The following is a 21,647-nucleotide window of genomic DNA, read 5'->3' as shown; positions in this document are numbered from 1 at the left end:
AATCGAATCTGACTACAGCAGAGGTCATCCCTTCAAGGTTTAGTCTGGCACCTTTGGTTGGTTACAGTAATTCAATAATAATTCAGTTGTAATACGTCTATCAGGTTTAGACCAGTGAAGTGCCACGTGCCAGGACATGTTGTCACCATTCAGGATGTTCGTCTTAAGTGTGCAAGGCAGATTTGAAATCACATGATCACTCAACATTGTGACGAGGAGATATGTGGTGAAAAAGTCCACTGGAAGGTGCAGTTAAAACTAATATATAATTAGATCGAAATATCATTGGATACAGTCAAGCGATCGCCTGTGGGGGATCTTCATAGAACCGTTGCCGTTGTCAAGGTGTGTATTCCTGATATAAAGTGAAAAATTCATAAATAAGCAACGCATTCCAGTTTTCTCGGGGCGCAGGCAAGAAGTGCAAATATTGTATTTAATTACGACATTAATCAAAGCGTCAATTTGTACAGTATGCCTCCGTTCGATTTTTTTTTATTTGTAATTCTTTCAGTTTTTTTTTAAAATATTAACACCAGTGGCATTTCGTGAATACTTGTAAAAGTTCATCATATAGAAAGATTTGCGTATCAAAGGATATAAAGCTAAATTCAACAACATGCTTATAGAGCTCTGCTTGGGCACTGTCGGAAAACCTCATAAATATCATTTATGACTTTTATAGTGACCGATGTTTTGAGCAAGACAGGTTGTAACTTGTTGTAAACTAATACAGATAACAATCGGTGAGAACAAATACCCGCCAGACGCCATCTTTGGTATGAGTATGGCTTATTTGGAGTCACTGATGAATTACTACACGAACTTCATACAGTCACCTGTTTCAGCGTCGACGATACCGTTTATAATAAATAATCGTTGGTTGAAAATAATGAACTGGGTTTGGCAGTTATTTATTGAATTATGGCAATCAATGGTTGTAAAAAAAATGTATAAAAATCTCTCTAAGAAGATATCATAATTTTAAAATCGATTTAAGCACAACAATATATCATTCTTACACACCAGGGTTGGTCACTTTTTATTACGGCACTAGATAATTTCATAATCGTGCTGTATCCAAATTCCATATGAAATTAGTATGGATCATTGTATTTTATTAATTTGATTGTTGTTGAACGCCATCAATATTTACGCAATAGACTTTTCATTCATATAAAATGGTGGTCAGATTTTAGGGTGGGGGTGGGGTGGGGGAAGGATACCGGAGTGTCAGATGTAAAATAACCCACCTTTGGCAAGTTACTGACAAACTTCTCCACGTGTGACGTATGCATATGTGGCTCCTGGCTGGTCAACCGTGTACAATTTAATCGTTTGCCTCACAAATGATAGAGGTGAAAATTGAAATGTCTCAGTCAGTCAGGCATGAAAATAGAATAAATTCATCAAATGCGTGCGTCATTCTTCAAGCAAACTTAATTTAAAGATATATGACTGTATCAACGCTTAACTCTGTCTTTTGAACATTTTATTGAATTTCTTGTTAATAATCATCGGTAATAACCAAGATTGTGACGCTAAAATATATCCTGTTTCCTGGAGAACATACTTCAATATCACAAAGGGGATGGGGTGGGGCATATATTATTGGCTAACACACGGTGTCATTTTCTTCAATGGATCATAGAAAACGAATTTATTTCTACGAGCAGTTTTTGAAAGTAAAGAAGTCAAGGATGTAACGTTACCAGAATATCTGCGATGTGCTTAGCGATATTACCATGCAAAATAACTATATTTAATACATTGCAAAGTTAGATGCAAATGTGTAACTCTGATTCGAGTGGCGCAGCCGGGAGAATCATACGCGGAGAAACTAGATTTAAACGTTTTCGCGACATATTTAGCAGCATCTGCGTAGATGAGTTTTATTTCCTCCTGGTACCGGAAAGAAAACAACGCTTAAAATAAGAGAAAAAGAAACTTTAAGGAACATAACGTGCCATGGTATATATCATCTAAAGGTGACTTATTTAATTTCCAAAGTACTGGTAAAATATTAATCCTTGCAGAAATCAAACTCGCTAATCATTATGGCGGCAAGATACCGGGCAGAGCCCCCGGAGGACTCTCGGCAACTACCCTGGTGAGATGCTCTTGAGTCAATGTGCTGCGCCACCACGCTAACCACTCGTCACTTATGCTACAAGTCGCTAATTATAATTCTGGTGGTTTTCACAATCAGCTCATTCTAACGATACTTTGCTTTATGAAGTTTTCACTCAGTGATATGTTTCCTTCGGCGAAATGGCACATTCTCCAAACTATGCGTCGAAACCGACATTCGTATATCAGCCGTCAACCAGTAAGAACGTCACAGATCAATAATCGAAAGGCCAATTCCCCAAAACGACGTATAACACCAACCACCAGAGAATTAAGAAAGTATTTAAGGTAATAAAATAGGAAGGAATCATGGAAAGAGCAGCAACCAACAGTTTTCAATGATGTTGGAAAAACGCTACGCATGTTCTAGGCAACTAAGTGAAACCGTGTACAATGGTAGACTATCAACTGTCGATAACTAAATATGTATCTCAGTTGCGCTTTGATTACAACTATTCATACATCCAACGTAGCGATTTAATCAACAGGATGAATAGAGAGTCCCTAGCCCCGGGTTAAGCGGGATTGAACACAATCATAAAGCAGAACGCCAGAGATTCTGGGCGATTTGTCCATATTTACTTACAAGAGAATTATACTCATAGTAAAACTTAAGAAACATAGACTGAATGCGTTTGTCACTTTACTGAATGTCACTGCACTGAAATCATTGTACTCGAGATGCACTGTTTGTTCTATATGGCCGTTTTTTTAATTTCCCTCCTCTATATAGCTCAGATAAAAACATTTTATTTTACTGGTTTTGCAACCCTTACATGTGTAAATAATTCTTTCATGTATTCCTGTCTTGCCTAAAATGTGTGTTTTTATGTATATCGAAGAATAACGCTTTTTAATCCATTTATAGATCAAAAAGTATTATCCGAAAAAAAGCCTGATTTGCTGCTACGCCAAACAGTTTTTAATGATGAAAAGGCCAACTTACTGTTTTCTTGTTGCTCAGTTGTTTTAAACAGAAGTGTAAATCGATAATATTCTAATGATATCTGCTGTCAATGATGGGGTAAATCGTAAAGTTTACGAGGTGTTTTTTCCCTATATACCAAGATTTTGCTTCTCACCAACACTTGCTCATTGCGAATAAAAATATCATACTTGTTATCAAAACTGCAATTGGGTGTCAGGTGTGTTGTGCATGACTTAAAATAAACAATAAACAACACGACAGTGCACTCACCTGTTCAAACTAACTGTGCTTCAATGTCGGCGGTCTGTAATTACGCAAGATTAGTTCCTGGGCCCGCAGGTTTCAGCACTGTTCTTGGGAACTCTCGTAGTTACGTGTCTGGTAACAAAACGAGACGAGTCTCGCTGTCCAGGGTCGATGGTGTGTTAAATCAGATTTGGTTAGCCTTGTTAGGTGACATCAAAAGCGTAAGATGATCCCATTCAGGGGTTCAAAGTCGATATGACGAGCTATCTGTGACACCAGTCCGTATGCATATTATTACGTACATAAGCCCTCTCGATACGTAACTGTCACGACGTCAGCATATTCCTTCTGAAACCTTCCAAAAAATGGGCACAAACACTATTCGTCTGTTATCAGATCGTTAGCAGGCATGCCTGTAAACCTGTAACCCATGTTTTGCTGTGTTTTGTTCATTTATAAGTACATCAAAGAGTAGCCGAATGCAGACAGCCACACATACGTTTTTACATTTGTATAAAGGCCTCTCTGTATTGCTGACCGATTCGGCAGATCGTTTTTAGAAATTGATTCTCCACAAAAATAAATGCATGGTTTCAACGGTGGCTAGGTGAATTTTCCATTTAGGGGCATTATAGCTCAAATATTGTTCGCTGAAAAACGCATATAAAGTAACTTCCGTTTCGTTATGTATCCGTCTGAGGTGCGCTCAAGTAGAACGCTCCACTCACGAAAGTGACACTATAGGAAAACTTTTCACCTATTTACCGTCACAACCTTCCGCAATACACCACAGTGGCGTTCAGTATTAATCCGCATTTTCTACAATTGGTATTAACATCACTGCATTTTTTTACCTAATTGTGCTTAAGCCATGGTGCTAAGGAGCGTTTAGATTGCTACTATGTATGCATTTACATGAAAAGTTAGAATAAAACCCTGACTGAGGTAAATGATAAGAGACCGTATTTGACGGTTACGTGTGACCATTTGTCAGCTATCAAATTGATGTCGCTGCTCTGGTTTTACTCTCTATGCTGTACGTCTTTAATTATATTAAAACATCATCATAAAAACCAGTTGCGCCTAAAATTAATGTTAATATCGTTGTGCTGAATAAACTCAGACCGTGGTGAAGGCTAACCAACATGCGTCTCGTGATATATACTTCACGTTTTCCACGTCGTGCTCAAAAATATTACATTTATATCCTACAGCAGCCAGCATTATGGTGGGAGATCGCGCGTTCGAAGCCAGCTCTCACTGCTTCAGCTGCCTCTTCAAGAGTTTTGTCACGTACATGCTGAAAGTCGGTGGTTTACTCCCGGCATTTAGGTTTCCTTTAGCGACCGCTGTCATATAAGTGAAAAATTGTGGAGCCAGGCGTTAAACACAAATGAGCTTATTACCTATGGAGGTGTGTGGCGGAATAAAACAAGCGAACAATGTGTGCATGGAGAAAAGATTAAAGCTAGTGCTATTTTTAATATGCAGATGCGTCTCTATTAGCATTATGTGTACATCAATCAATTTGTTTATGTTAATGAAATCAATGTTCCCGACAAAAAAATACCACCACTTATGCATCATAATTAAATATATATATATATATATACAGAGTGAAGCAAAAGTCTGGACCCATAGGCAATTTACTATAGAATTTGTTTTCATTTATTTTTAACATAACTTTGATCATTTAAGTATCATGTATATTTTTACATGACACCACATTTCCAGGGAAATCCAGGGTTGGTGGAATGGCTATCAAGATCTCCGGATTTGAGTCATTTGCATATTTTCTTATGGGGACATCTTAAATCAGTGGTTTATGTTAACAAACCAAGAACATTACATGCACTAAAATATAACATCACACAAGAAATTGCAAACATAAGGGGGAATAACTCTATGCTTCGAAATGTGCAAAGATTATGAGTCTCCCGAGTAAGGAAATGTTTGGAGGAAGGCGGAAGTCAGTTCGAACACTTATTGTAAACTGTAAATTCATATATAGTAAATTGCCAATGGGTCCAGACTTTTGCTGCACCCTAGATATAAGTTTTAGCTTGACCCATGGTCAGTTGTTCGGTGGTTTCCTTTTGGCCAGATATGATTAATTTGTCGGGACTTTACAAATGACTCATAAACTACAACGTCGGCTTTCTGGGCTTTTAGGTTATTTCTTCGTTGTAAGTAGATGCACGATCTTATCACCAAACTTAAGGACACATCTCTCATAATGCGCAGCCGATCCATCGTTAACTGAACAGTTTTACACTTTTCTGCACAATCTTTTTCCCCCTGTCTTGTACACCGCAAAAAAGAAAAAAAGTTTCTCACGTCGTCCAGAAGAGCTGAATGCATGTACAAGGGCCACTTGTTTTTTAAATATTGTATGTCTTCACTAACAACAAGAAACACAGAATTTAGAATACATGCATAAGCAGATTAACGAAGAAGCAACAACATTTTGTGCAAAATTGATAAATTTGATAAAAAAAAACAGCAAAAAACGTTTTCTTTTCGGTGTAACCCTTTTCACTGCGGTGTAAACCTTTTCTCCCGGGAGTAAAATTTTTTATCGAACAGAAAACGTTTACACCACGGAGAAAACGTTTACACCGCGGAGAAAACGTTTACACCGCGGAGAAAATGTTTACACCGCAGAGAAATGGTTTAGGATTCATTGTAAATTTGTTGAAAAGGTTAAAAAAATTCCGAAAGAATGCGTGCGCAAAAATGAACTAACTCAGACTGCATTATTGCGACGCGAACTTCCATTTCGTTTTCCAAGTACTTCATTGGTGAAAGAAAAATCTGTGCAAATTCGCAATATTATACCTGCAACTTCCCGTAAAAAGTTGATTTCGTCTTGACCTATCGTTAATCAAATGACCATGTTGAAAGATTTTACCGACCGACTGACATATATACACACAGCGATTTACACTACTACCTGTCGCAGCTAAAAACGACGACGGGAAATTATTAAACCAACACTTAGCCGATAGGAAAGGTGTCAGAAGATCGAGAGACATCGACAGATATACTTTTTAATATGTGTTGCATGCCCGTAGACAAATATCACTTTTCAAAAATCGGAGGGAAACATGAACAGCATAAAATTTGAAAATGGAATTAATACAACTTCAAATTGAAATCACTGCATTACCAAGAAGTGCAAGTCTGGTGTAAATAACGGTTTACATCAATGAATACATACACCGTTTATAGACTGCCATAAGTGGAGTTCATATAATTTCCCTCCTCAATTTAGAGTCCCTATCGAAAGGCAGTCGTTTACTCCGGACTCCAGGTCTCCGCCAGGCTCCAGGTCTCTGCCAGGTTCCAGATTTCCGCCTAGATACAGGTTTCCGCCTGCATGGATGCAGGTTTCCGCCAGGCCCCAGGTTTCCGAAGGATAGAGGTTTCCGCATGGATGTAGGTTTCCGCAAGGCTCCAGGTTTCCGCCTGGATACAGGTTTCCGCCGGCATGACCAATCACCGTTCCGGCATGTTGATTTGGCCGCGAATTTGTAGGGAACGGCTCTGAATGCTTGATCACCCAGGCAAACGAGAACAATATCACAGTCCACAGCCCTACAACTTATTCATATGTGCAAAGAAAATCAACATACGGACACTGTGATCTCCCGATGTTCATAATTCGCCAACAAATTCAGCCAAATAATAAAAGACCTTTCAGTTTATTTGTGAATTAGTCGGTGTTTTTGTTTTTCATCAAAAGATTATCAGTTTACATTAACATGTATAATGACGCCACGCTGTTAATCGTTAATGGTCGATTTCAACGTTATACCATTTAACCGAGATCTCAGACCTGTTTCATTCTTCCCAGATAAGTTTTCAGAAATACAGACTTGTATTCCATAACGCGAGTCGTGCTGTCCACAACATGTCAAATATGTGTGCAACTGTATATTTGTCGCGTCGAAAACAAGCTAAACTTCGCTGACCGCCATTTCCAATACGAGTCGGCCGCTCTCCCCATCGTCGGGGGAAAGATACACTCGTAAAATGTTTGGATTGAAATAGTTGCGGTGTGGCGTAACTCTTAAATCATGTTACGGAGAGACACTGCTTCATGCTGTCTGGGCGGAAGGGGGACGGTTTGGAGGAACGGTAGGCTAGTTTTAACTGACAAATTTAAATGGCCAAAGTATTGCCAAAATCAAATCTTTTTATACCACAGCGATTTTCAGTTTTAATTGCAGTTCTTCTCCCGCCGAATAATGTGCCATTTTAAAAATGATTTTATCTCTGTTGGGATGGGTTTTTTTTTTTTGCTTCAATGCTGTAACGGTAAGTTTTCAAACTTATCTGTTTGACATCTTTCATCTGTTTAACTTAACTACATTTGTCCTTGTATTTGAAGACCTCAAAATATTGCTTGTATTTGTATTTCTATGAATTGACTATCTACAAAAGGGGAGATGTCAAGTACTGTAGTAAGTGTCACATAGGCTCACAATTAGACTTAAACTCTATCAGTTGTTCTAACAGAAAAAGCTATATCATGAATCGCATTCCTGAATACCGCACGTTCTTACCGCAGATTCTTCAAACACAAAATAGTGGCCCAAAAAATCAGATAACCCAGATGTAAACATTCACAGATCAATTACCTCCCCTGAACCACTGCGCGTCCTGGCACAGTATAAGGTTTGTATCCTGTAGCACGAAAATCCAACACAGGGTGTGCCAGTATTTATTAAAATACACATTTAACTCAAGAATATTTCACTTATACGACGGCGTAGCATTACAATGAGAAGAAACCGGACAGAACGTGGTGACAATATGCCACTATTTGAAGTTGATTATTTTCAACTAGTCATTTTTCTGAAGAACAGTGAAAATAAAGCTAATGAGAGTTGTATACAAACAAACGACCGAGGTGGTAATGCATGAGTAATTCGCCTATGGTGAAGAAGAAACCAACTAAATCTGGTGTTCAGATAAATGGTCTCGATCATGACATAGCCTTACCTCTCCAGCAGAGTCCAACTGAAGCCGGATTCAAACAGGTTACAGCAGTGATGAATTATGGATAATTCATTGCAACACATTATTCAAACAAACGACTTCAACCATCAGACATCGTATTGTATTTACTGAGGTTAACAGCGTAACATAACTAAAATGACTCTTCGTTATACAGACAGCTTAATCATAGTGATGGAGATTATAGTGGAGATGCTCATGGCGTTATTAATCTAACACGTCTTATAAAACTGTCCGACGTGTATAGTTCCCTCTGGATTTTTTTAACAGTTTTCAGACGAATTACACTTGCTGTATGTGTTATCATTCGTGGAAGTTCAAAAGATTATTCGTAAATTTAGCGACCTTTCTTTGCGTTGCCTAGTAGACGTCCAGATTGGAACTTTCATCTGTAAGTCATGTTCAGTAGAAACACGATAAAACAAAAATCTTACTATTCCAAATGACTTTATTATTAAATCAAAGCAACACTGTACAAAATAAACCACGTGGGCGTCGTCGATCCTCTACATCAGTCTTCTTCCAGACTTCTCAGTAACGTTCTTAAATAGTTGATCCGCGCCATGATTGGCCGTTAGAGTGACCAATCACACAACAAGCTACTCTCCCACCGGAACTTCCGGTCACGCGACTGGATGGGTTGCCACCGAGTCCTAGATCATCCTCCCGAGCTTTTAACTGGATAAGAAAAACAGATAATAAGTGATATGTAAAACAATAACCGATCTAACAGTTCAGTCATCTGTAATGCATGTATATGTGAATTATCTTCCCTGATTGCTACCCCGGCATGACAAGTCATTGGAAAGAAATCACTTGACAAACGGGACCCTCTTATAAATAAGGCTGCTTGTTTCAATCCACTAAAATGGCTGTTGGTTGTAGTTAATGATAAGTGTGGTGGTGTGAGGTGGTTTCCTACATCTACCAGTCTGACCAGCCATTATCTAACCGAAGTATTCATGAGTCAGAAATGTAATAAATGAATAAAAGTCAACTTACAACAATCGATCGGCCGACGATTGAGTAGGGTCCCGTGAGAGAAGCAACACGGTCTAGGAAATATTTAGAAACGCCTCCAGCTCGATTCTTTACCACGTTCCCGAAATCTCCAGCGTGCCTGGAACGAGAAGAAAGCGTTAAATGAGAAGGAAACATAAAAATGATACCAAAATCAGATAAAAGAGCATCAAAACTTAATTGCAAATTTGTTCTTTAATATTTTTTTCAGGAAAAAATGGTATTTGAAAATATTTTTCAAATATTTGGGACCAACTTTTGGTATATATCGTATTTGCATAATAATGTTCTAAATAAGGATGTAATGCGTGCTTAATCAATTTATTTGAATGTAAATTTTTGTTTATATACAGACACATATGTTTAATCTGAATTATGATAATATTTATGAATATATTAAAAATATAAATATGATCGAAATCGAGGTTTAACACGTTTTTCAGCTGAAAAGACCAAATTCTAGTGCAAATATGTGAATCAAATAAGTTTTACATCATCATTTATCACACTATTACAGAAAGACTATGTATACCAAATGGTGGTCCCAAATATCCACCATACAAAAATTATTTTTAAGTGCTTTTTACTTTTTAAAGAAAAATTTAAAAAAATATTGAAGACCACATTTACAAATAACTTTTTGGACTCTTTCATCTAAACTTTATGTAGTTAATGCGTTTTCTCCACCTTTAAATGAAGAATCAAGTGAAAAATGATGTGACTGCTTCTTTCTTGCATGTTACCAGCATTACTTATAATTATATTAAATCTTACATATTCCTTTGGAAACCGTTTTCGGTTGTTTTAGTAATGGATCTTGAGACTATCGACAAGGGATGCCTCTGCATGTTCTACCAGCGTTAAACCAATGTATGATTTGACGCTTTCAGTAGCTTGGTGAGGTTACTTGAAATGTGCGATGCATTCAGTATAACAATACTTGTAGACTCACTTAGCGTTGTGGACTCAGCAATTTTTTAAATTGCAATAGAGCAATAGAGCTGGGATTAAGAGACGTCTGTCTTAATCCCAGAATGTGATTTATTGGAGATAAGTTCTAAGTGTTCTGGTTTGGACTTAAACCGTGTTTGTAATGTACTTTCTTCAATATTGTTTCTTATCAACTACGAATTAAGTTTTGCGTCGTGACCACTCCTGTAAAGCATCTTCTTTACCTGTTTTCAACTGTAGGTCCGCCATGTTCGTTGCCGTACGGATTGTAATGACCCCCTGTGCTCTCGCATCCGTCTCTGAGGTCACCGAACTCGTGCACGTGCAGACCGTAGTTAAGGATGCCGTCATCCAATGGCAACCCCTCAATGTGAACTCTGACCTCCAGCCAGCCCCGGGTGAAGACAGCCAACTGAAAATGGCAAAATTATTCGTGCTGTTCTTGCTGGTAGTAATTACATATTAGCAGGAAATGCATTATCTCAAGAACACTTAAGATTATATAATATGCGAGGAGCAAGTTTCAATTCAGCCATGTCGTCCAAGCGCTTCTTGTCAGTTAACATCCTGAGTAAGTAGGAACTTTAGGAAACACAGAACACAGTTCTTAAGCCTTACGAGAGTTATAATGTCACAAACTATATATGTCACACATAGCATTATTAACATGTTTCAATTGTGTTTCATTTACATCAGTTTATTTATTTATTTGATTATTATTTTACGTCGTACTCAAGAAAACTTCACTTATACGACGGCGGCCAGCATTATGGTGGGAGGAACCTGGACAGATCCTAAAGGAAACACACGACCATCCGCAGGCTGCTGGCAGACCTGTTTCAAGAATTTGACGGCAGTGTTGTGCATTCATGGAAGAAGATGGATTGTGGTACATTTCCCTGCCTAATGTAATTCGGGCCTAAGCTATGCCATGATTTTTTCCGGGATTGATTAATCGATAGGCTGGTGTTTAGCTTTGGAAATCATAACCATGTGAGCCAACGAGGTATCCGTTTTGTGGGAAAATGGTTTTGTAGATGTAAGAGAACAATAGTCAGTTTATCACTGGGGCCTCCTTACCCGATGTGGTTAGCATGCCAAAGCAGCGCAGTGACACAGAGGCCTCTCACCAATGCGGTCGCTGTGAGCTCAAGTCCAGCTCATGCTGGCTTCTTCTCTGGCCGCACATGAGAACATCTGCTAGAAACCTGTGAGTGGTCGTGGGTTGTCCTTGGGCTCTGCCCGGTTTTCTCTCACCATAATGCTGACCGCCGCCATATAAGTGAAATATTCTTGAGTACGTCGTAAAACAACAATTAAACAAAGCAGTTAACCATTTGCCCGTGTCACCATTGCAAGAGAAAGGCTTTCTAGAGAAAAATCTGACTCACCGGCTGTCTGAATTCTATCCTGCCCGTGATCTGTTCAGCCCTGTGATCCACCACCTCTGTCGTGGGCTGCAGTTCACAGTGGGCATACGTGAACGTAGCTGTAACAAAAAAAATCACACGAATGAAATCAAAGACATGAACCATATATTTTTGCAGAAATCGTGTCTTGGTCGAATCATTCAGACGATTGTCCTCTAATCCCTTGGGCACACAAGGTGCGGGTTTTCTTATAACGGCAACAATGCGGATATATTTATTATTCTTATCAACTGCTTATAGCCAACACGTCAGGGTATAACACGTTATCATATGCACTATACGACGCCCGTTACATATTTATTTATTTATTTATTTATTTATTTGATTGGTGTTTTACGCCATACTCAAGAAATATTTCGCGTGTTTTACAGCAGCCAGGATTAGGGCTGGAGGAAAGCGGGCGGAGCCCAGGAGGAACTCACAGCCATGCGCAGGCTGCAGGCCTCCAGATTACATTTAAATGTGAGCTCACTGAGCCATGTGTCATTTTCTCGTTCCGCGTGCAAAGTCTCGTATTCTTTCGCGTTAACCGGCGTCCAGCAGATAGCCCTATAAAGGAGACAGCTTCGGTGACCTTTTTTTTTCAAAGAGGCCGCCTCGAAGTCGGGAGGCCTGGGGACAAACCCGGGTCCAGTCATACCAAGGACTTTAAAAATGGTACTTGTTGCTGTTTCGCTTGACGCTTACACATGCATACATATATAAATACATTCCTATAAAGAAGCAAATTTCTACATACAACACATAACGCCACTAGCTTTTGACTCAACTGATCGGCTCGGCCGCTTCACTGCGCTACGACTTCCTATATTCGAATGTAAACAATCACTCGTGGACAAAATTGTCTCACTGGAAGAATGTGCGTGTGCGCTAGTCATGTTGAGGAAAGTCATGTAATCAGAGCTCAATGGCATCCAGTACGTGCAGGCTCTACTATAGTAGTACTTGGAACTGTGTATCTGTTCCGCTACATGCCAGACCACCGGAGGCCATGCTAATAATGCGAAACAAGCGAGATTCTAAGAGACAAGTTATGTCATGAAACTTCTTAAGTTTATTGTTTAAGTATATAGACCTTTCATGTTAAAAATCTATAATGTGTCACCATTTAGGGGAAAAAAATCCGTATGAAGTTTAGCGAAAGGAAACAGAAGTTCTTTAAAATATAGCAAACTGCAGACAGTAAAACTTTTGTCACAAAATTATTTGAGGGACGAAATAGCGCTACATGGATATATGTATTTCTGCTGCCTGAACCGGTTAAAACCGATTTAGAAACACAACTTGTTTACCAACCAGAGAAAAAAATGAAACCTCTTCTCGATGCCAAAAAATACGTTACGCAGTAACTATGGCCTGCAGAGATCTCATCTAAGACCGTATCTAATTACACGCCTACACCTTCGCAGCCACACTGTGCAAATGTTTGGGGCTACGGTTGATGCCATCAGACGTCATGCGGCGAATGAATGCTGTTAGTGATAGGCTGAATTACGCAGGCAGATTCCATCCTAGGGCTCATCCACTTATCACTTGAAATAAATCTACAAAAAAAAAACAGTCAGAGGTGGATTTGAACTGCTCACTTCATTGGTAGAACTTTTCGTAGATGTATACGTCGTCTATATAAATAGTTTATACATTTTATTTATTTATTTATTTGATTGGTGTTTTTCACCATACTCCAAAATATTTTACTTATACGACGGCGGCCAGCATTATGGTGGGAGAAAACCGGGCAAACCGGTTGGAAACCCAGCACCATCCGCAGGTTTTTATATATTTTCTTTCTTTTTTTTTCGGGGAAGTGGGGCGGGAGTTACCACTACATGGAGCCATTTTCCCCAACTACGGAGTATTATAGTTTCCTTTGCCGATGTAGAAACCATTAATCTCAACAATAGAAGTCGTCAATACAAAAGACCGTGTATACTAATATCGTCGCCGTAGAAGCCATTAGCCCAAACACCAAAGCAATACAACTTCGCCTTGGTAGACATTATATGTTACAACAAGAAAGCAATAAGAAATTATTTGTCCCAGAACCATACAAAGTAATACAACTTCGTCTCACCAGTGTAAAAGACGTTAACCCCATCCACCGAGTAATACAGTCTCGCCTCGCATTGTTAAAACCAATTTGCCCTAACAACAGATTTATACAACTTCATACGAAGAAACCGTTGGGAGCCCAGGGGAAAACCACGACCATCCAAAACTTGCTGCCAGCATTAGCTGGAGTTGAACTCATAGTGATCGCATTTGAAGACCCCATGACGCTAACCATGGGCTATGGTGGCTCCGTTTTGTTTAATAGTATTAATTATTGTTTTTAATAATATAGCCTGTACGGAAACTGCAACAAGAAATCATGACTTAAGAATAAAAATATACTTTAAGTTTCCTCAGCACTATGGTAGGATTATATTTGGAGCAAAAATATTTTGTCATTTTATACTGTTACTTTCTACCAATAAAGATATGTTTGGAAATTTTATCATGTTTTCACATGAATTCCAGTACGTGCATGTCAAGACACGACGTCCCCATGTCATTTCATTTACATCCGAACAAATTATCCTTTCGGAATAGATTAAATTGGTTTTTATTTTCTCCAGAAAGCATAACAAATGTAATACAAGTTATATTTTTCGTAAAAATACAGTTTAGGACTTTAATAAGATAAACTTCATTTCTTCCAAGCACCCGTTAACAAAATACATGTAGGTAAGTGCCATTACTGTAAGTGCCATTACACGACATATGGCAACATCTGTGAAAGAACCACTAACCCTTCACAGTAGCTACCGTACTGAGACATATATAGCTGAACATATAGTTCGGTGCAAGCTGTACGAAGTCAAAGAACACTTACGATCGGTTCTTCCTAGAGACGCGAATCCTCCTCGCCAGTCCCTCGCATTACTTGATGTTGCATAAAGAAAACACAGGAAAACTGGAATGAATTCTGACATAGGACTGGACAGCATATTTTTGAAGCTTATGTCGACACGTCTTTAGATTGCGGACTGACGTGGTTCTTTATGCCCACCGTTCAAGAGAGCTGTGGCTTCTCCAGCTACATTTACTGTATATGCGTAGTTTGGGGCAAAGAAAATTCTGCGGGAGTCAAATTTATATATAGATATTTTAATCAGATTCTTTCATCTAGCGATAAACGTGCACCTGAATCCATAAATATTAAAAGAGTGACAGTCTCAGCTGTGCACCTTATCTGTTGAGTGCCTCCGCTGATACAAGCATCGTCAATCAACTGGCCTAACACCATTAAGCTGCATGGCACACTGACTCCAGAGCGACTAAATATCAAGCGCATAAACTTCATCTCAACATCGAGAAAGAGATAAAGACTTCCGGCATCTTTGATGATTACATTTCATAACTCTTGTTAATTCCGTTTTACTATAAGCTATAGGGATATAGATGTACATTGCCGGTGTGAAGATATTTTATAAGCTGACCTATAAAACAAATATCATACATGTGAGTGTATGAAGAAAGAAAAGCTGAAAAACTCATCCAAGTAACATTTTCATCCAACTAATTTCGCAGTTTACAAAACTGAACTTTATTAAACGTCATATGTCAGACGTTTACATATTAAAACAGGGGTAGAACAGATTTACACATAAATCAGAAACATGGTTAGTCCATGGTTACGTTTGCGCAGATAATATGTACACATGTATACATGCATAAGAAAATATGTGAATGATGCGCAATTACAAGTAACTGATATTAACTTAAATAGAATCTGTAATACATTAATACAGGTACGTGTAGCACTATACGGACCTCTTAATGACAAGAGAACGGTTTACTGTATTCCGCTTTATCGTCAGGACTGAGTTATTATTTTATATCTGGTGCATGCATTGGTAAAAAGTGAAAGGCGGTAGTCTACCTTCCAGTTGAGCGTTTAAGGGTAAACTGAAGTCTTCAACTTGGGGTGGGGGCTGGGGTCGAGTGAGACCAACAGGAGTGCCTTTTCAATTTTTCTGGTGCTTTTTAAAACCTATATATATACTCTATATATATATATATATATATATACGGTCTTAAGTTAGGCACAGAATCATAAAAAACCTATATTTGTTTGTCCCTTTTTGATCATTCTTGCAAACAATATTTTGTCTTTTAAGCATAGACCCCACAATTTCATTGAGCCCTGCTACGCCCATATAAAACCACGTTAAAATACATACAGAAGGATTTTTTCAATGGGTGAAAATGTCCTGCATCGATGTCCTTCATAACAGACACACAAATATGGCACAGACGTTTGTCGGCGTGTTTGGAATTTTTCGAGCTGATGTTGAAGGCGTTGGTTCCCTAAACCCCTAGAGGCTGGCATATTTAACACCGTACGTGGAACGTATACTACTCAAGTTACTTTCATGTTACTTGTCCATATATTGCGCCGCAATACACATCCTTCTATGTGACTGATTTAAGTTCTAACCGCACTATTTGTGCGTTTAACGTATCCTGTGTAATTCCGCTGGGTAACCTCGAGAACGATGACTTATGTGGGCGGTTACCTCCCCTGACCAGATGCAGACCGCAGATCAACATTGAGAACACGTTCTTTCTTCAATACATGTCCTACTGGCGATCGTGTCTGACCACACCCATAAGATAACGCTGTGTTCGGCAATGTAAAACTGCCCAGGATGACTGTCGAAGGACACAATTTAATGGATGTGGCCATTCCCCCCCTCCCCCCCAAGCATTTTGTGGGAAAAGCTCTGTACACACCCAGTCGTAAATTTATTTAAAATGCCGTTGTATAAATGTGAATGAATGAAGAACACAGTCTATTCATGCAAACGATAATTGCCAAAGCATACCAACAGGCTCAACTGGGCTGAATATGCGCTATTTCTAATTAAAGTATAATATATAGGCCTTGCATTTCCCTAGTAACTAGTAAATTAATGGCAAATGTCTGACTCCTCACTCACTCATTCACTCACACACTCCCTCATTTGATCAATTGCCCAATCCTCCAACATTCATTGGCTTGCTCATTTTGTGTATTGTATTGCGCCTAATCGTTAAACCAAAATAGCCATGCAACTCTGATTTATTTAGTAATTTATTTGATTGTTATTTAACAGCAACTTTAGATATGTGATACAGGTACATGTTGTTGGTTATGGACAGCATATAAACAACTAGCATGATACAGGATTTGTAAAGCTTTCACAGTTTCCCGTACAGCACCGCACGGTTTTTGAACTTATTTATACTTCACGACAGCCGCACGGTACCGCACGACAACCGTTCAGTGCTGAGTAACTGCCGCATATTACCTTGTGCCTAATGCAAACTACAGTACAGTTGCTGTATACAGTACGACGACGTCGATGATGACACTGAGCCGCGCGTTCATTTACTATCTCATATCGACCTGAAATAGCCACACAGCACTAAGCATCTGACACACAGTATTGTCCTTATTTTTATCCTTTCTGGACATTGCCGCACTGTTAAGAATTGTTCATACCGTGAGTTCAAGATGCGATAAGTTCCATTTCCCCGAAAACACCTGTTATTACCGCAATCGGAAATGCACCGTGTCCTGACGTCATCGTTATTTTGATTCGTGCTCACAAGTTGTCAAGAGACAATCCTGATAGCAAACGGTGTTCGGCAAACATACCGAACACAACCTGCTCACGGCGTGGATTTTAGCGTGTGCGTGTTGTTGTCTTGTCAAACTCTATATCAAAGGTTTCCTTTGAGCTCTCTGTCCTCTCCCTCCAGAGAAAATAGGACGCATTTGTTAGCCAGTTATGTCATGTCCAACACGTGGCATGTGTAAGATCTAGGGCGTTTTCGTTAAACCATTTGGTTGATGCTCATTATGTCTGCATGGAAAGCAGTACAATGACTCAGGAATCTCTCACCAAAGCGGTTGAGGTGAGTTCAAGTCTAGCTCATGCTCATATCGTTTATTTATTTATTTGATTAGTGTTTTACGCCGTGCTCAAGACTATTTCACTTATACGACGGGATTATGGTGAGTGGAAACCGGGCAGAGCCTGGGGCAAACCCACGACCATCCGCAGGTGGCTGGAAGACCTTCCCACATACGACCGAAGAATAAGCCAGCATGAACTGGACTTGAACTCACAGCGACCGCATTGGTGAGAGACTGCTGGGTCATTACGCTGCGCTAAAGCGCTAACCAACTGAGCCCTGGAGGTCCCATGCTCATTTCGTCTCCGCCCAATTGCAAGCCTGGCAGCAAAATAGAGATATTCGTGGGTTTCTCCCGTGCCATACCCAGTTTCAACCTTATCATAATGCTGGCAGGTGTCGTAAAGTTAATAAAAGAATAAAACTTAACAGGTTTAGTGCGAATCTGTTTTGTCACATTATACACTCTGCTTTTTTCCATCGTGTTTTCTGTTTTGCTTTTGGTAGTTGGCGGCTATTCGATAAGTGTTCGTGAAAACGGAGCGCCAGTCCTGCTTTTAAAATACATGTAGCATATAATCTTCACATATTAAACGAGAAAGGATTGATGTTCCTCCATGGACCAAACCTTGGCCAAGGTTCAGTTCTTTGGCTAGAACATACCTTGCGTCTTCACATTATCATTGAAAACTACTGACCGCTTCTCTTTGCATGATTCCGTCCTAATTTCGTACTTTAAATACTTTCTTCAGTCTTTGATGATTTGTGTTAAACGTTGTTTTAGGAATTGGCCTTGCAATTATTGTCCCGGATCGTCCATTTTGTGTCGGCTGGTATGCGAATGTCTAATTCGAGGCATATAGATGTAGTCGGTTGCAAACGGCTAGAAGACGGTTTACATAAAATGTCCCGATCAACAACTCTCCTCAAAATGAATATAAAAAATGAGGAAAACAAACAGAGCCAACAATCATATTAAGTATCTCATTTGTATGAGCTAGAGTGATATAGAGAAAATCCAATGCAGCCAATGATTCTGATCTGGCTTATATTATTTATACCACTTGCATGTAGGATAAGGGTTAGTCAAAACTTTCATGAGTTCCAGTATTTAGGGAAACTAGGAGGCTGTTATTTAGTCTTTTTCAGCTGGGGAGTTTCGAGTTGGAACTCTTTTGCGGTCAATGCAGTTCTACTGTGTCATGTGACTTGTGAAAACTGTTAGGCAACTTTTGTTGACATTAACTTACTGATCACGTGTCTCACCCTTTTCCAGAGGCACAAATGACACCTCTTTCCTTTAGGAACTTCTCAAGATCATAACTGTTCAGATTCTCAATTTTCTGTATCATTCGTGTCCTCAAAATTACTTTTTATGACACTTTTTCAGATGCCCTTGAATAGTAAATAGCAAAAATAGTTGCCTGGCACTTTTGACCGGTCACACGATACAGTTGGTCTTTTTCTACCCTCATCGATGAAAGAGTTCGATCTCGAAACATTCCTATTGGAAATTCGTATACAAACTCACAGCAAAGTGTCGTTTTTCCTCCATTTCATCTTCAGCCTATACCTCAAATTATCTCCAGTATGTGAAGAAAAATGAATTGGTCATAAAGGACACCGGGACCCGAGGACCACCAGGTTTAAGTAAATGTGTATCTGATGACGTGACATCAGCGCTGTTGACTTTACCTTGTTCTCATAGTTTACTTTAATGGCACACGTATCTCTCATATCAGAAGCAAACAAGTACGTCTCTTGTCCAAGGTCGAGCTACACCACACCATGTCTCGTGGTCCTAAGGAAAAGCCCTGTTACTGCAATGGACACGGCTTACTAATTAACCAAGGTATTGATGATAATTGAACGGTGGTACAGCTGGACCGTGTTTTCTTTTGGTCCCGCCCCTAAATAAGATGAACCAGTTAGCCTAATCCCATGTCACACATAGCGCGAGTTACGGGAACGGGGTTCTCAGCTATCCATCCCCGAACCAGACATACAGTTTGGCCAAGATCCTCGGGAAGTTTCAGGCTTGAGTCAGCACGAAGGGAATCTCTCGGATGTCTATGTTTGCGATTCGAGCAACGATGGATTTATGAAGATCTTCCCGAGATGGCAGTCACTTGCGTTGTGCTCAAAGATAACGTGTAAGGTTCGGAGGTGCTCAGAACATCTCGTCAGGCAGTGATACCTACAACGCTGTGATTCAACCAGTCTTAACCAGTCACGCAATAGTTTACCTTCCTCGTTCTTTGGAGGATTTCTTCGGTTTTCTGTTTTATCATATCTGTATCGCCGACAGTCAGGAAAGATGATGTTTTACAGATTTCCAGTTTGCGTTTTTCTTCTGGCTATAATTGACTTCTCAGGTAAGGCGATTACGGCTATGCGCCAACATTTTGCAAATATTGCCCACAGCAAGGTTTGTACACTGGCAATATTGTAATATTGGCAATCAATTATGTTTCGGTGATAGTCGCTTTAGTTTTTGAATCGCTACTAATTCGATTGTACCTGCTTTTAGAAACACTGTTCAAATATAGGATAAATTTTTAGTTCGGGAAAAATGCTTCACTGGTGTTTATACCATGAAACATGGAATGTCATAAACGGCGCGTGACGCTATGTCCACGTTACTGAACTGCACGAATTGAATCTGGTGCAAACCGTTCATGTGTTTATTAAAAATATATCTACTTACATTTTACGAATTCTTAGATTTCGGCTTTTAGTCAAAATAGATGGAAGAGCTAAATGTAATCAACTTTAAATATAGCAGACAGATTTGTGAAGTTAGATTATTAAGTCATTCAGGCACCCCCTGGTTCAGCTGCGGCTACCTAGCGGGAGGTTTGTGAAATACTTTACTTTCTTAGGTACATGGTTAGCACACACATCAAATGAGATCCAAATAACCGTAAGATATAGTGACAATAGATTTCTTAACTTTATTTGAAGCTGAGAGTTCTGGTTTTAGTATCAATCGCTGGGAAGCTAAATACACGATAAAGACCTAAAGATAAAGGTCTGTCATTTTGTTTGATAAGAGATGGGTAAACACATTGATACTTTGATATGGGATTTACATGGAGAACAGTATGGAGTCGGAAATGTCCTGATGGTAGGGTTTGCTCATTTTGATCTAAATGAGCTTGTTATAGTCTGGTTGTGATGCCAACGATGCACTTATCAAACAGCTTATGAGTACCTATAAGTTCAGACGACCCACGTTCCAAAAATGCAACTCATCATTTCATGAAGATTTGGATGCATCACGTCTTGATAATATTGATGGTTCGATAATAGGGGAGTTCGGATTCCGAACTCTTTGGTCGTTAAAGGTAAAAACAGTCCTTCAGTATCATGTGACTGGTTCAAAATGTTAGGCAACCATTTTGGCATTAATTTGCCGACTACCTGTCTTACCGTGTTCCAGAAGCATAAATGACACCTCTTTACTTTAGGAACTTCTCTGGTTCATAAACGCTCCGCTCGATTTTCTCCGTCGTTCGTCTAGTCTAATTTACTTTTTGTAAAACTATTTTAGACGCCCATGTTATATTTAAATGTGATCAAAAGTAGTTGCCTAATATCTCTGACAGGTCGCATGATACAGTAGGACTCAAAACTATCCTATTAGACTTCGTGTCTTCTTGCATGTGGTTAATTTTTACACAAGAATGCTAGAATTTTGGTTATTTAAAAATGCTTTTAATAAGATATGGAGTACAATCGTTATGTAGCAACATACTAGGGTTTAGAATGTTGCCATCACTGTCGCGAGACAGGCGTCATCATTTAATTTTATCAAGTTTTGCAAACTCGCCACACATTTTCCCACATTGTATCACCTGTGACAGACATGCTGCAGGGCAAATAACAAATATTTAACTTGTGTAAATCTGAAATACACAGAATATATGCCCTGCTAACAGGATGCGCAGTAGACAATGCTTTACATACACACA

General features: G+C 39.2%; 1 protein-coding gene across 1 annotated transcript; it reads right to left on the bottom strand.

Moving 5' to 3' along the window:
* Nucleotides 1-8,756: 8,756 nt before the first annotated feature.
* LOC135471501 (uncharacterized) lies at nt 8,757-14,823 on the bottom strand. Its single transcript, XM_064750761.1, has 5 exons — nt 14,603-14,823; nt 11,689-11,786; nt 10,522-10,709; nt 9,329-9,446; nt 8,757-9,004 (listed from the first exon to the last, which is right to left on the bottom strand). Exons 1-5 carry the CDS (start codon nt 14,715-14,717, stop codon nt 8,870-8,872), a joined length of 654 nt encoding a protein of 217 aa, XP_064606831.1. The 5' UTR covers nt 14,718-14,823; the 3' UTR covers nt 8,757-8,869.
* Between the last annotated feature and the right edge of the window lie 6,824 nt (nt 14,824-21,647).

This window comes from Liolophura sinensis, chromosome 7 (genome assembly GCF_032854445.1).
Source record: "Liolophura sinensis isolate JHLJ2023 chromosome 7, CUHK_Ljap_v2, whole genome shotgun sequence".
NCBI lineage: Eukaryota > Metazoa > Mollusca > Polyplacophora > Chitonida > Chitonidae > Liolophura > Liolophura sinensis.
This window is presented reverse-complemented; position numbering and strand designations above follow the sequence as displayed.

Bases quoted from the DNA above. Each gene is read 5' to 3' on its own strand.
- LOC135471501 (XM_064750761.1), bottom strand. From the start codon at position 14,717: ATGCTGTCCAGTCCTATGTCAGAATTCATTCCAGTTTTCCTGTGTTTT. The intron at 11,787-14,602 runs GTAAGTGTTCTT...TTTTTGTTACAG, and splicing joins GTCTCTAGGAAGAACCGATC to CTACGTTCACGTATGCCCAC. The intron at 10,710-11,688 runs GTGAGTCAGATT...TGCCATTTTCAG, and splicing joins GGATAGAATTCAGACAGCCG to TTGGCTGTCTTCACCCGGGG.